The 14,492-nt window shown below is 41.2% G+C and overlaps 1 protein-coding gene across 4 annotated transcripts in view; it reads left to right on the plus strand.

The window, feature by feature from the left end:
- The window catches only part of csmd3a (CUB and Sushi multiple domains 3a), a 398,763-nt gene that overhangs the window by 73,403 nt on the left and 310,868 nt on the right, over positions 1-14,492 (plus strand). For all 4 annotated transcript variants that reach the window (XM_065298900.1, XM_065298902.1, XM_065298901.1 and 1 more), the window contains exon 4: positions 13,454-13,648. In XM_065298900.1, coding sequence (XP_065154972.1) covers positions 13,454-13,648 — 195 coding nt within the window. The remainder of the gene's footprint in view (positions 1-13,453; positions 13,649-14,492) is intronic.

Genomic DNA, 14,492 nt, shown 5'->3' on the forward strand with positions numbered 1-14,492 from the left:
CCTCTGTTTGCCAAGAGCGATTGCGAAATTGTGTGGATGGCCGTAGGTCAATTTTAATCGAGCCAGACCTGTCAATCAATTTTGAATGCACATTTTTTTTTCTGTATGACTGGTGCATGCGGGTTTACATTTGGGTCCAGTCGGTTTAAAAAAATCCCACTGGGTCGGAGTCGGGTCTTATTTCTCTCTTTAAAAATAAAAACGATTTATGCACCTCGGGTTTGGGTAAAAAGTGATTTGGGTCATTTTGGGTCCGGTACATTTCTTTTGAAATCTTGTCTTATCTTAAAACCAAAAGTAAAGGGGTCCTCGATAAACAATCCTCATGGAATGTCTGCATTCTTAAAAAATTCTATATTTCAAATCAATATTTAATGTTACTTACCTTACTTATGAGGTAAATAACCGTGTAATAACTGGGATAATGTACAGGGGATTATCGTAAAATAATTCCCGTCAGTGCGATACTGTTGGGGCTTATTTATGAGATAACAACTGTCTGCGTATGCATTATCCCTTACATAACCTCTCTACTATATTGAAATGAATTCTGAACTCATGTGTCATTTGTTAGACTCTAGACGAATTATAAATAATCTAACATGGATGCCATGGAGGGTGGCATTACCTTATCCTTAAAACCCATGAATAAAACTACAAAAGGTTAAAAAACATGACCCAGACTTGTACATTAAATATAAATATGCTTGCAATGAGTGTAAACATAGTTTATGCTGAGCACAATGTGTTTCGTGTGGTGAAATATTGGCTGCCTAGAGATAGTAAATTATTTGAGTCATTTTGTTCAGGTTAATTTTTGAAATCTGGACTTTTATAGCCATGAGGAGTATTTGACAATTAGGCTTTTCATATTTTCACAAATCACAACTTCTGAGTATCAATTATAAGGTCTGTGTGGAAATGTAATCTCCATTTTCAGATGCGTTTCGGGCCTGTCGATCCAATGAGACTTTTATTATGTCCGTTCTGTTTGCATTTGACTTTATTGAGCCTGCTAAGGGACCAACTTTGTAATTGCTTCTTTGGAAGTAAAGAAAAGATTTAAATAATTAAAATCCTCTTTGGAAGGTAATACTTCACTTCAGCTCTTTTACCGTACGAAGCCCGGCTCAATTTCACATTGGGCCATTTGTTTGACTGCCATAATACAGAATGCCAACCTGTAATGAACAGGAAATGCCTTCATTACCCCGGATCAGGGGCGTGAAGCTCTTTGGGACCATTTTCATGCGAGTGAAGATGGGCTGACAGATGTGCCACGTTTCTGCGTCGTGCCCCGCCATTGAAAACAGATAGCACGTAAGCGATGATTGCTGCCAGCAGCATTTGATCAACTTCAGGCGCTATCGTTTAAACAGCGGGGTTCCCGGAGCGTTTGTTCAAAGTGTTGTTCCCAAAGTGCTCGCTCTGTTGTTAAAGAGAGATTAAGAGAAGTAGAAAGAGTATCTTTGACTGACATGAAGATAATGTTCTCACAGGTGTTTGTTAACTGATGGGGAATTTTAAGACACTTTATATTGATGACTCCAAAATTAATGGTTCGGAAACAGCGTATCGGAGATAAAAGTTTTATGTCATAACTGCCAAATGCCGGCTATTTATCATCTGCTCAAAATATAACTTCGCATGTCTGTTGGTTTATGATCTAGATTAGATTAAGATGATTTTGGTCCCTAGCTTTACTTGTGTTTCAATAACACAATAGCATAAGAATGATGCATAGAAGTGTTATAGATATATTTGAATGATGCTCACGTGCTGTGAAATTATATAGACTTTGCATTAGAATGTCACTTTATATATTGGTTTATACTATTTTTTCTGATTTATTTTTTTTATATGTCGCCTGGCTTTAGGGTTAGAGTTGGGTTTGGTTAGGGATGTTATTTTATGTAAATCTAACCCTAAACCGAAGCGACAATGGTAAGAAAATAGGACAAAACAGTTGAGTAACCAATACGTGATAATCACACGAAAACAGGAATTCGTTATACGATCACGAAAAAACAAGAAATTTTGTGATAATAGCACGAAAAAAGAATCAAAAAAATACATGACTATATAACGAAATTTCGTGAGACTGGGCTGAAATGTGATATGCGATAACCTCTTCAGACCCTGCATCCACTGAAATTAACATCACATGTTGTGTGGTTCAAACCAATCAAAATCAACCAATCGAAATAAGGCACACTGATTAATCATCTGAAAAATCTGATCTGAATATGTGACCATGGACCACAAAACCAGCCATGTGTGAGATTATAAATACGATGAAAAAAACCTCTTTCCATTGATTTATGGTTTAGGATAAGACAATAGTTGGCTCAGATACAAAAAATCTGGAATCTGAGGGTGCAAAAATTTTTAATATTGATAAAGGTGATTTAAAGTACAAATGAAGTTTTAGCAACACATATTACTAATGATAATTAATTAAATGTACAATAAGCGATACAATAATGATTTTATATTGTAAAATCTATTTAAATTATAATCAAATGTATAAAAAAGAATACTTTTAAAACAAACATCCAATGTTGTATTAGTGTTATTATTATTATTATTATTATTATTATTATTACATCATCATCATTATTATTACCGTTATTATTATTGAGATTACTGTTGCCGTCATCACAAAATATTATTTTCATCAGCATCTTTTAATATAATATTGTAGTAGTTTTTGTTGTTATTATTAATATTAAGTTGTTATTATGGATAGTACTATTGTTATCATCATCATATGTAGTATTACTTTTAGCTTTGTAATCATTACTGTTATTATTGTTGTTGTTGTTATTATTATTATTATTATTATTATTATTATTATACATATTATTGTTACTTAAATACTTAAAATATAATTTGTTTATCATTTTTGCTTATTATTATTATTATTGCTATATAATAATATCATTATCATAATTGCTGTTTTTTTGTCTTGTTTTTTTTTTGTGTTCTGTTTTGCCTTATGTTGAATGTTTTGCTCTTCTAATAAAATAACAAAAAAGGAAAAAAATCATCCCTCTCTGTTTCACCAAACTCTGCTATCTGCACCAACCTAAAACTTTGACTTTACATACATATGTAAAGTATTAAAATCATTTAGTTATTGGAAACCATTGCAATATACATGTTCAGGTGTGCACATTTGCGATATGACACAAAATGACACAAAAGCAGCCATGTGTGAGATTATAATTAAGCTGGATAAATACTCTTTCCATTAATGTATTGTTTAGGTTAGGACAATATTTGGCTGCGATACAACTATTTGAAAATCTGGAATCTGATGGTGCAAAAAAAAATTAATATTGAAAAAGGCACATTTTATGGCCCTATCTTGCACCCAGCGCAATTGACTTTGTCAGTGACGCATGTATCATTCGTATTTTGCACCGGCGCACAGCGGGTTTTTCCCTCCACAGAAGCACGTTGGCAAACTAGGGAATGAACTTGCGCTCCCTAGGTGGTTCAGCGCAAAAAAAGAGGCGTGTTCCGGCGCAAACCATCCCTGATGCTATTTTGCCGTTTCAAAAAACAATTGCGCCACTGACCAAAAAAAACTAGTCTAAAGTCAGTGGCGCGTGGTTCATTATGCTATTTTAAGGGCGCATGCTTGACCATAATGTATAGCGTGCACAACACGCACACACTTTGCTTATCTAACCTACACAGAGGCAACAGTTATTTTTGCAAATCATAAATTGTTACAATAAAAAATATTAACACATGAGATAAGGGGAATCATAGTGGTGAGCATTGTAGTGATAGTTTTTAATTATTGTGTGGCTGCGTTAAAAAATTCTCATGCAAATAACGATTAAAATATTTTCATGAGTTTGTTGTGTTGCTGTATTACGTTTATTTTATGTAAATAATAATTAAAATGTTTTCATAAGAAACCTTAATGTATATGAACTTGATTTGTAAGAGTACTTTGGGGTTGGACCTTGATTGCGTTTCTTGGGTCCGATTTCAAAGCCCCCAAACCCCTTCAGCGGTGAGGGTGGACGCAGCGATGTCCTCTGCTGGCGTCAGGTCATGTGTAGAGGCAGATCCACCTCCCGTTACACGGCGTGCCCGATTTATGCTGGCAAGCTTGGGATTCCCCCGTCTCCTGACATCATTGTAGAAAATGTATAATTTTGACCCACATAATGCATTGCGGCTATTGCTACAAATATACCCTATACGACTTATGACTGGTCTAGGGTCACATACCGTATATCTTGCACCCCTAGCATGTAGGCCTAAGTATTATCTACAATATGACCATACATTCACTACAATTACTAGTGTACTACTGTCGTTTACAATCGCATCCCATAATGCCCTAACCTGATCTGTAAACAGCATCTATACAACCTGATAAAAATTCAGTTCCCTTTCAATACGGTTCACTTCGCATTGCGTCAGTTAGCTGACGCTATGGGGGGAAACTCCTGTTTACTCCGTGACTGAAGCCTATTGGTTAACGTCTGTACAAAGTACAGACCAATGACGTTTGAACCCGCGCGCGGGAGGAACGCGTCCCTATATAAGCGCGGTTCAATCGTCAGCAGCTCATTATTTTTCTCCTTCAGCGCGAACCTCTCGCTGCTCCGAAGAAAAAGAAGAAGCCTTACCTCGCCGTTGACAAAAGCCCTGCAGCGGAGTCCAGGCCTAGCGTCTTCCCCTGCCGTTTTCCGGCTGAGAACCGAAGATAGCAGAGTCCAGGTCTAGCGTCTTCCCCTGCCGCTTTCCGGCCGAGAACCGAAGATAGCCTTCGCTTGCCGTGGTACGAGCCCTGTGCAGCGGACACACGCCTGACGAGGTCTCCCCTGCGGCCGCCCGGTAAGATCAATATTTTTAATATAAAGCTATAAGCTAAAAGAGCAGGCGCTGTTGTAATAGCGTCCAGCACAGCGGCTCGGTGAGCCTCTCTGCTATGAATTTCCTCCGAGCGCGTTACCGGTCTGGCACCTCCCACGCCGGGACCGCGCTTATGCTTTGGTTGTCTTATCCATGTTTCGTGCTCCCCCTGCTGTTCCTCTCTCGCCGGGATGAACACACGGCGAGCCATGAGACTAGATGGATGCATAGACAAGCACACACGGACTAACCCCCCCTGTGTTCTGTCACACCGCAACCGTTCATGCTTACAGAGTCCCTTCGCTCCTCTTACATTCAGTGGCGAGATCTCTGGCACATATATTAATCCCCCGAGTGCATCGGGTGATACCGTCACGACGCATGGCTGTTCTGTCTGTGTTGCTGCTCCCCTCTGCCGTTCCTCTCTTGTTGAGATGAACAAGCGGGGAACCGTAGACCTGGATAGATGCATACGACAAGCAAACACGGGCGGTCTGCTCCTGTCTCTGTCATAGCAGAGCCACTCGTGCTCCACGCTCGCGGAGTCCCTCGCTCCTTTCCCCACAGTGGTGAGGTCTCTTAACGGCTTAGCTAGCACGCGGTATTACGGCTCGCTGCCTCTAAATGCAGCTGTCCAGTGTTCAACGATTACAGAGCTTCATGCCCCTCCCCTCTGGAGCGGCGCGATCTCATTCGTCTGCTCGATAGGGCCGATTCGCCGCTATTGGAGCACCAAGAACACTCATTATAAGAGAGCTTCATGCCCCTCCCCTCCTGGAGCGGCACGATCTCATTCGTCTGCTCGATAAGGCGGACACGCCTCTATTGGAGCGCTAAAACACTTATTATAGAGCTTTACTGGCCTGAGCCGATCTCACTTCAGATAGCTCATTTTTCGTCTGCCTGGTAATTTCTCTCTGGTTTAGACGGAATCAGAGGCAGAACGAATTTGTTTATAATATACTGAGACCCGAATACCTCCCTTTATTCAGTCCCGTCCTATATCAGTGCGCTGAATATTGGTACATTCTTATATATATACCCGGTTTTTCTGCCCTTTTAATAAACGGCAAAACCGCGGGCCTCACGGCAGACTTCCTCTCTGCGATGGGTTCAGTCTGACATTAAACCACCTAGACATACTACCCTGCTCCGTGAGCCGTTCGGTCACCGTCACTACTGAGGCTTGTGCACCTGAACGGCTGAGCTCTGGTCTCCGCAGCACAGCTGCATCAACAGAGAACGAAACTGTCTGGGAGAAAAGGGGTTATGTCGCGCCTCGGCTGGACTGCCCTGTAATGTTTTCTGTGTGCTGTTTATCCAAACATACTGTGTAATACTGTCGGTTATGCGACCTCACTATAGTGGCGAACGGTATTTAATTCCTCTAAAAAGAGTAATTTCCGTGCTTACTATACTGTGTATTGACACCCACGGTTGTACGGTGTCTCTAAACACTTTATCGCCTTACTGACAAGCAATCAGTAATACGCACACACGGTCCGCTGTCCATAATTCTATCGACGCTAGCCGAAAAGACCCCGGTTTGGCCATATACTGTGTATTGACACCCCACGACTGTACGGTGTCTCTAACACCTTTCTGCCAAATTCGCTCGCAGCCCACCTCAGTTTCTCCGCTACGATGCTGATGGCGCAAACGAGCACGGTCTTACGGCTGTTATTCTCTCTTCCTAGAGGAAGGACAGCCTCAGACTTTTGCATGGCTCCAAGCGTTTGAATCGCGCCCTCTCCGGACGGCCACTCAAAGGCTTACAGCCAAGCGGTTTATGACGTTTTTCGGCCATATAGCTGATTTATATTAGCGGATCCGAAGACGCTCACACCTCCGCTCCAATACTCGGAGATATTAAGGGTAATATCAACCTCAAGTGAGCTTGCTACCCGCCACAATAAGTTTCAAAGCTTAAAGCGCGCGCACAGTCAGACGCGCGCGGCATCTCGTTTAAGACGGGCACACGTACCCCTCTAACGAGCCTCAGAGAGCTGAATATCGTGGCATTCTGTTCATAAGTCCACTTCAGTTTGACTAAGCAAAGGTCCCGCCCCGAGCTGACGGCCGGGAAGCTTGCTTAAGTTACACACGGCTGCATGAAGTGCTGTCATTACGAGCTAGCCCAGCATTTGCTGTGGGTTGAACACGCTTTACGACGGCAATCAGCCTTCGGCGCGTGGAACGCCGTTTGTCTCATATAAATCACCTTGTACTGTGAATACGGTACATTATGAGGATGATTTAGCACTGCAGCACTCTCGACCGTGTTATTGTGATAATGCGGTCGGGCAATCTACGGTGGTTTCATTATTTACCGAACCAGACTGAGATCTCGCCCCCTGAACAAGCTGACGAGTCATCTCCTTTATAAACCCATTGCATCGCTTTATAAGCTATGTTCAATCAGGGTGATACGCATCTCATGCTTAAACTACCAATATTAACCCATTACGATGGGCGTGCGGAGATGGCATCCGTGGGACACGACCTACATTACGTGCCTTATGACACATTGACACAAGCTGCTAGGACACCTTTCACGAGGCGTCCTTATGCAAAGTCTGATCCATTCTGTCTAGTGACATTTGAAAGTAAAAACCCCCCGCGAATCGCCGGGGGAACACTTTTCTCCTCACTACAGAGGCACGGCGGCTCTCTCCCCTACCTATATCTATGTGGCCGTGATAACAGCGAACCACGCTTTTACGACCGACCATTCATTTAATTCACAAGCCTGTCATCTCTCAGATGCGGACGGCGGCGGTAACAGCGAACCATGCTTTTACGGCTGGCCATTCACTTTATTCATAAGCCTGTCATTTCTCAGATGCGGACGGTGCCCGAGGCACAGCGCTCTGGAACTGTCCAAGGTCCTGTATGACACATACGTCTGACGTACATCAGACGATCAGCTGTTTATCTGCGTCACAGATCACTCACTAGAGCACCTGTCAATACAGGCTATTTATGGATCGTTGACGTTATCACCTCCCGTGACAATTATGCTCACTTGTCTTAGAGCATGGGCATGGTCTTAGAGGTTTCTCATTTGACAATTGTGACACGGCCGGCTGGTCCCCGCCGTCCACGTTGTCAGTTTACAGCTTCGACATCCCTGCTTCGCGCACTACTGAGGTTTGTTGCATTAAAGGTGCGCCCATTAGCTCACCTGTATGCACGATATGGGTTTTAATTATATGCGTCCACCGTGCGCTTAGAGAAGCTCACATGTACACGCTATAACATTTTGGTATACAATAAGATGCGCTTGGGAAAGCTCACCTGTATACACAGCTGTGTTATGCTTTGTGACACATACATTGTTGTTCATCTGTGTACGTTCACGGTGCGTTGGGTGCCCACCGTTACGTTCATCAATCATATCTGTACACATTCACGGCGCGTTGTGTGCACTGATTTATCTATACGCATTCACGGTGCACTGAAGAGTTCACCCGTGTGCGCACAATTTATTATCAGAACACATGACGGCGCGCTCGAGAATCTTGCCGGCCTGTGCATTATAACACTCTGATTCATCTATATGCATTCACGATGTATTCAAGTGTTCACCTGTGCCCGTGCAATTTATAGTCAATACACATTTACGGCGCGCTTGGAAAGCTCACCGATCTGTGCACTATAATACTACCTATATGCATCCCGATGCGCTCGAGGGTGCACCGGGGTTCACACTATTGTGGTATCTGTATAATCCCACGCTACGAACCGTTCTGCCGCATATTATAGTCAGATCGGCCGTTCGTGAGCTGCGCAGATCACTCACTACGTATGTCTGTTGCTAACAGTGGTTATTTAGATGGATCGTTGAAACCATCGCACCGGCTCACGCCCCTCTATGAGCTATGTCCTATAGAGCCCACTCTGTGCGAGTTTGGCTTCTTCATGAACTTGGTCTACAGGGGTATCTATATCTATATTTGATATCTGCTACGCGGCCGGCTGGTCTTCGCCGTCTACGTTGTCAGATTGTACAGCTTAGACGTCCCTGCCCTACGAGCGCAGGTTCTCTCGGCTCAATCATGCACGCTCATGCGTTTTATGTGTACACCACGGTGCGCTCAGCGAGCTCACCAACGTGACTCTGAATTTACTTATCTCGCACAGCCGCGGCGCGTACCTCGCCGTCTTGTGCTATGTTATGTGCCCCCGGTGCGTTTAAAACCCCACCGTGTGCGCGTCAACAATTTATATGGTGCTTACACATTTGCTTTTAAAGCTGTGAATATGCCGGGTATAGGGCCACACGCAGTGTCTCTCCGGTAAGGCACTTCAGTACGTTGTGTATGCACGGCGTGATGGGATTACGTTCCCCCATAGCGTCAGCTAACTGACGCAATGCGAAGTGAACCGTATTGAAAGGGAACGCTTAGGTTACTCACGTAACCCCGGTTCCCTGAAATAACGGGAACGAAGTCCACTCTTGCCGTGCTACAAACGTCTACGCAGCGAGTGTTATTCGGCTGCGCGCTTCAGTCGAATAATAATGAGCTGCTGACGATTGAACCGCGCTTATATAGGGACGCGTTCCTCCCGCGCGCGGGTTCAAACGTCATTGGTCTGTACTTTGTACAGACGTTAACCAATAGGCTTCAGTCACGGAGTAAACAGGAGTTTCCCCCCATAGCGTCAGCTAACTGACGCAATGCTTCGTTCCCGTTATTTCAGGGAACCGGGGTTACGTGAGTAACCTAAGCGTTTTGTTTAGTAAAGAGATCATTTTTGCATGTCATTTATAGCTTGGTGAATACCATATATTGTGATGTAGTAGACAGTAAACACCAATATATATTTATGGCTGATTCATTATGATTCGGTTGAATGCTGATGGTAGTGGTGGTGGTTTGTAATGGGACGAGCATAGCTACCGATTTTCAGTAGAGATCAAATGGACGTTTTTGATGGCAGCAGCTGTTCAGAGATGATGTACGATGGTTTAAATCAAAGATAAAGCAGCTTAACATGTCATATATCCAGACATATCCAGACACGTGTCCCAGAGGATTAGAAATGTCACATCAGGTGTACTGTATTAGTCTAACGTCAGATGGCTGAGAAGAAAATAAGGACGGTCTGCTGGTCGCTTTCACTAATAACTCTTTATACGACACATGGTCAGTAATAAAGTATTTAAATTTTGAATGAATTTTTTCCCATTTTGACAATCAGTATGGAGTTCAGGAGATTGTCTTGACCAGGACCACACCCCTAAATGCACTGAAGCAACAGCCAAGTGATTGGTTGATTAGATAATTGCATTCTTAAGGAAATTGAACAGGTGTTCCTAATAATCCTTTAGGTGAGTGTATGTGAACAAAGCAAGTGATCTTTTTGACATGTGAAAGCAATGAGGTCCCGGTCTGCTTCGGGTGAAATCAGAATCAACTGCTGCACAGAAAGCTGGGGTCTAAGTCCGTATAAAGTTGTGATGTGAACAAGAAAGGTTCTGAGATCACTTCAGTTCTGAAGAGGGCCAAAAAAAGAACTGGGTCCTCTTTTGAGTCCACTATATTGTGAACACCAAAAGGACTGAGGTCACATTCGGCTAGTTCCATCGGATTCATTTTATGGTTCTTTTAAAATGAACTATTTGTGAAAAAACCCTTATATTCTTTTAATATTGCTCATTGGATCTTGGGTATTAATAGGCTACACATAACTATGCAAGACAGCTTATAATGGGAAAACAATCTAGTAGCAACAGGTGAAAAAACATCTGTCACATTTTTACCAAAAGAGCAATGAAACATAACAATGAAATCATTACAGCAGAAAAGCCGTTTTAGAGAGAAAATTATAATTATTAGGTAATGCAGAACAAACCCGGTCATAGCATTTTCTTTCCTAAGCTAAATGACTGCACTCATTAGTGTTCAAAATGTTTATTTGCAAAGGAAAGAAAATGAATTGTTTTATTTATTACTGTGTTCATGTTGATTTTAAGAGGACTTATTCAAGTAGGTAAATTCAGTTCTTTACTAATGAGCAGTTGTATTTTAGTTTGTATGGTTAATGTCAGCATGATAAAGTTTGGCCCTCATAAGGGGAAATTTTTTCAGATCCAGCCCTCAGCCCAAATTGTTTTGAACCCCTGTGCTAGATAATCGTTTATCAAACATATCTAATCCATTTCATAATTAAACACATGGGACTTGTACCCTTGATACTCAAGACCATAACCACACCTTGAATATTGAGGGGACCAATTTAATAGTTATACACTGAAATAAAAATTATGGGCTGAAACCAAAATGACTTTTTGTATAATTGTTTCAATTTTACACTTTTAAACTTCATTAATTTAATGAATCTCTGACACTAGACACATTAACACGCGATCACAGACAGTGGAACATCACGCAGAACTTGTGTGTCATTTTTGCACACATATATTTGTATCATAAACCATATTTTTACTACATGGTTTATATTTTTGGTCGTATTTTTCTTACAATGCTATTTTCAGCAGCCGTAATTTCGATGCATCCCTTGGACCAAAACATTCATGGCTATATGTATGTTAATTAAAGTAATCAAATATTAAGGTGGATAGTCTAGCCGTATTTGATTATTGGGAGGGAAATGTCCCCATCAATAGCCTCTTTCAGACAGTAATTTTGGTAAATTACCATGAATTTACCAGAATGAATTTACCAGTAAATACAAAAATGTGCTGTTCACCAACGCAGTGACCCAGTACCTGTGGCGTGCGGCGAGCTCAGTGTTGTATTTGTAAACAATGGTGGGTTATGACTTTATATCTACGGTCCATATTTTGTTGTTTTCACAAATGTGGCAAACGCTGAAATGTGGATGTTAACCATGTGTGTAAACGTCCGTAAACAGTGCGGGGGCAAATGCGTCATCTGTATCAAAACAGTATGATTGGCCCAAAGCTGTCAGCATGGTCTGACGTTGTCTGTTCTATATGCTGGTAATCTATATTTTTTGTTTACAAATACTGCTTACCGGTAAATTACTGGTAATCTTACAACATTTCTTACTGATAAATTGCCATCACCGATTTACCAGAAAAATTCTGTTCACACAGGACCTGTTAACTGCAATATACCAGTAAATTACCAGAAAAAGCCTTTGGGCCCTATCATACCCCCGGCGCAATGCAGCGAAATGTGTGACGCAAGTGTATTTTCCTAGTTTCAACTCGGCGCAATGATCATTTTCACGTTTAGCGCCACGTTGTTTAAATAGCAAATGCATTTGCGCCCAATTTTGCGCCCATGGCTGTTCTGGTCTGAAAACGAGGTGTGTTCAGGCACATTGTTGGCGCGTTGCTATTTTGAGGCAACTAAAATAGACTACGCCATTGATCAACAAAAACCTGGTCTTAAGTCTAAAGTCTATGGCGCAATATTGTTTTTGTTATTTAAAGAGCGCATTACTAATATGTGCCTTTAAACGGGACGACAACGCGGGTTTGCTTATCACATACATGAATGCGCAGCAGCACAAAAACGCTTTTAAATATGAAAGATTAAAGGATTGAATGTAAAAGATTATTATTGAGTCTCTTGGACATAAATGAGGACTAATTATGAGACGTTAGAAGGCGTAAAGAGCTGCTTCACCCGTAGCTTGATAAGTAAATAAAGGCTTTGCTTTAAATAAATGCAAATCTTTTTAAATGTTTTTTAATTGCTACCCCACGGATTTATTGTATATGATGACTTTGTATATGATGAGATGAGAAATTTTTTTAAGTAATGTTTTAAAAAAAACTGTCCGAGTGCTGAAAGCTCCCAGCATGTTTGTAAATTCTTTATCTTCTGTTTGTTACAAATAAAGTATTTTTAGAGTACAAGCCTTTTCTTGCATATTTGCTAAGTTATTTTATGAGATTACAATGATTTTGTAGGATATCCATACATTTACAGCAATTAAAAGCCTGCTAATTTTACTTCCATGACTTAAAGAAAACAGGTTTTCCTGGAATTTTTTTAACATTAATCTTAAACTAAATAGGGATTAGGCATGGCACCAGGCGCAACTGGCTTTTAAAGGGGATTAGAGCTGAAACTCATTGGTTTATTGCACCTTTCGCTCAAAACACACCCATTACTCATTATGAGAATAGGAACAACCCTTTCAGTCCGTGCGCTTGGCGCACAAATCATTTTTCCTGTGGTAAATTAGCAAAAGTGGAATCGGACACGCCCGTTTAGACCGTGTGCTTTAGACAATGCGCTTAGATCATTAAAATAGGGCCCTGTATGAGCGAAAGGGACTGTCTATTGTGGTTATGGCCCTGCTGATACTTGAAGTAATGGGACACAAATGTGCACTCTTTTGGAACATGTCGACTCCATTTATGTTTTTATGTGTATATCTTGAGACTTTATATTTCATTAGGATTTTTATTGGCCATTTTCTGTTATTTTTCATTGCTTTTTCTGGTGAATGTAGATTTGTCAACTGTGTAAATGGTCTGTTACAACCAGCAGAAATCTGTGAAGTGTTCGTAATAAAGTTATTCTCATCCGTGACATTAATATAATCTTCGGTCTTCTCTCTGCAGAGCTACAGAGCAGTTCGTGTGGGAATCCAGGAGTTCCTGCCAAAGGTATCCTTAACGGAACGAGCTTCAATGTGGGAGACAGAATCCGATACCACTGTGTCTCTGGTTACACACTTGACGGCCACGCGCAGCTCACATGTGTCACCAGCACATCTAATGTAGCCGTGTGGGATTTTCCTGTTCCCATCTGCCGAGGTAAGAATCGATAGTTGGACGCTTGGGGAGCTTCTTTTCGTTATTCAGAATTTTCTCTCTGCTTTTGTGGACCATCTCAGTGTCTCACATTTCAAAGTCACATTTAAAAATGCCTGAAAATAGCATAAAATTACAGGAAAAAACATTTGGGAAGAAATGATAGCTTTGCTTTTTGTAAGTTTTTGCAATAACAACATTAGGCTGAATGATGCTGCTGAAACAATTATAGTGCAATATTTTTTTTAGCCTTTCGGCAATATCCATCTCAGATATTTGCGTTTTTGTCTAAAATTCTTAAAAGATTGATTTTTTTACTGATTTAACTTTACATTGGTACAAATCATTGAGAATACATTAGATTTTTGGCCCAACACTTATTACCAGTTGGTGTCAAGGTGATGTTTACTGGATGCAAGGGTCTAAATACAGTTTTTCTTAAACAGTGTGTTCATGTTTTTAGACACACAATCAAAACCCAACAAGCTTATTTTGGTGAAATGTTTTGCTTGTGTTATCTTTCTTTAAAAGAAGAGCCACTTGGTTTGATATTTTGTTATCTAATGCAAGGGCATGCAGCCATTTCCGAGAGTAGCTCATTGCTGCTGTAGGTGATGTTTTTATGGAACGGCACACAGAAAATATATCCATTACCCAACAGATATGACTGAAATGGCCGTCCTGAAGTATCACTCTTGTCGTTGTGACAGCACTAGACTGTCTAAATAGACAACATTAAAATGGCTGCAGGCCCAGTCAGATGTGTTGTTTAGCCCATTAGAGGTGTATTTTGTGTGCTTACAAGGTAAACTCATATATGTTAAGCAGTGTATATACTGATAAATAC

This window comes from Paramisgurnus dabryanus, chromosome 13 (genome assembly GCF_030506205.2).
Source record: "Paramisgurnus dabryanus chromosome 13, PD_genome_1.1, whole genome shotgun sequence".
Classification (NCBI taxonomy): domain Eukaryota; kingdom Metazoa; phylum Chordata; class Actinopteri; order Cypriniformes; family Cobitidae; genus Paramisgurnus; species Paramisgurnus dabryanus.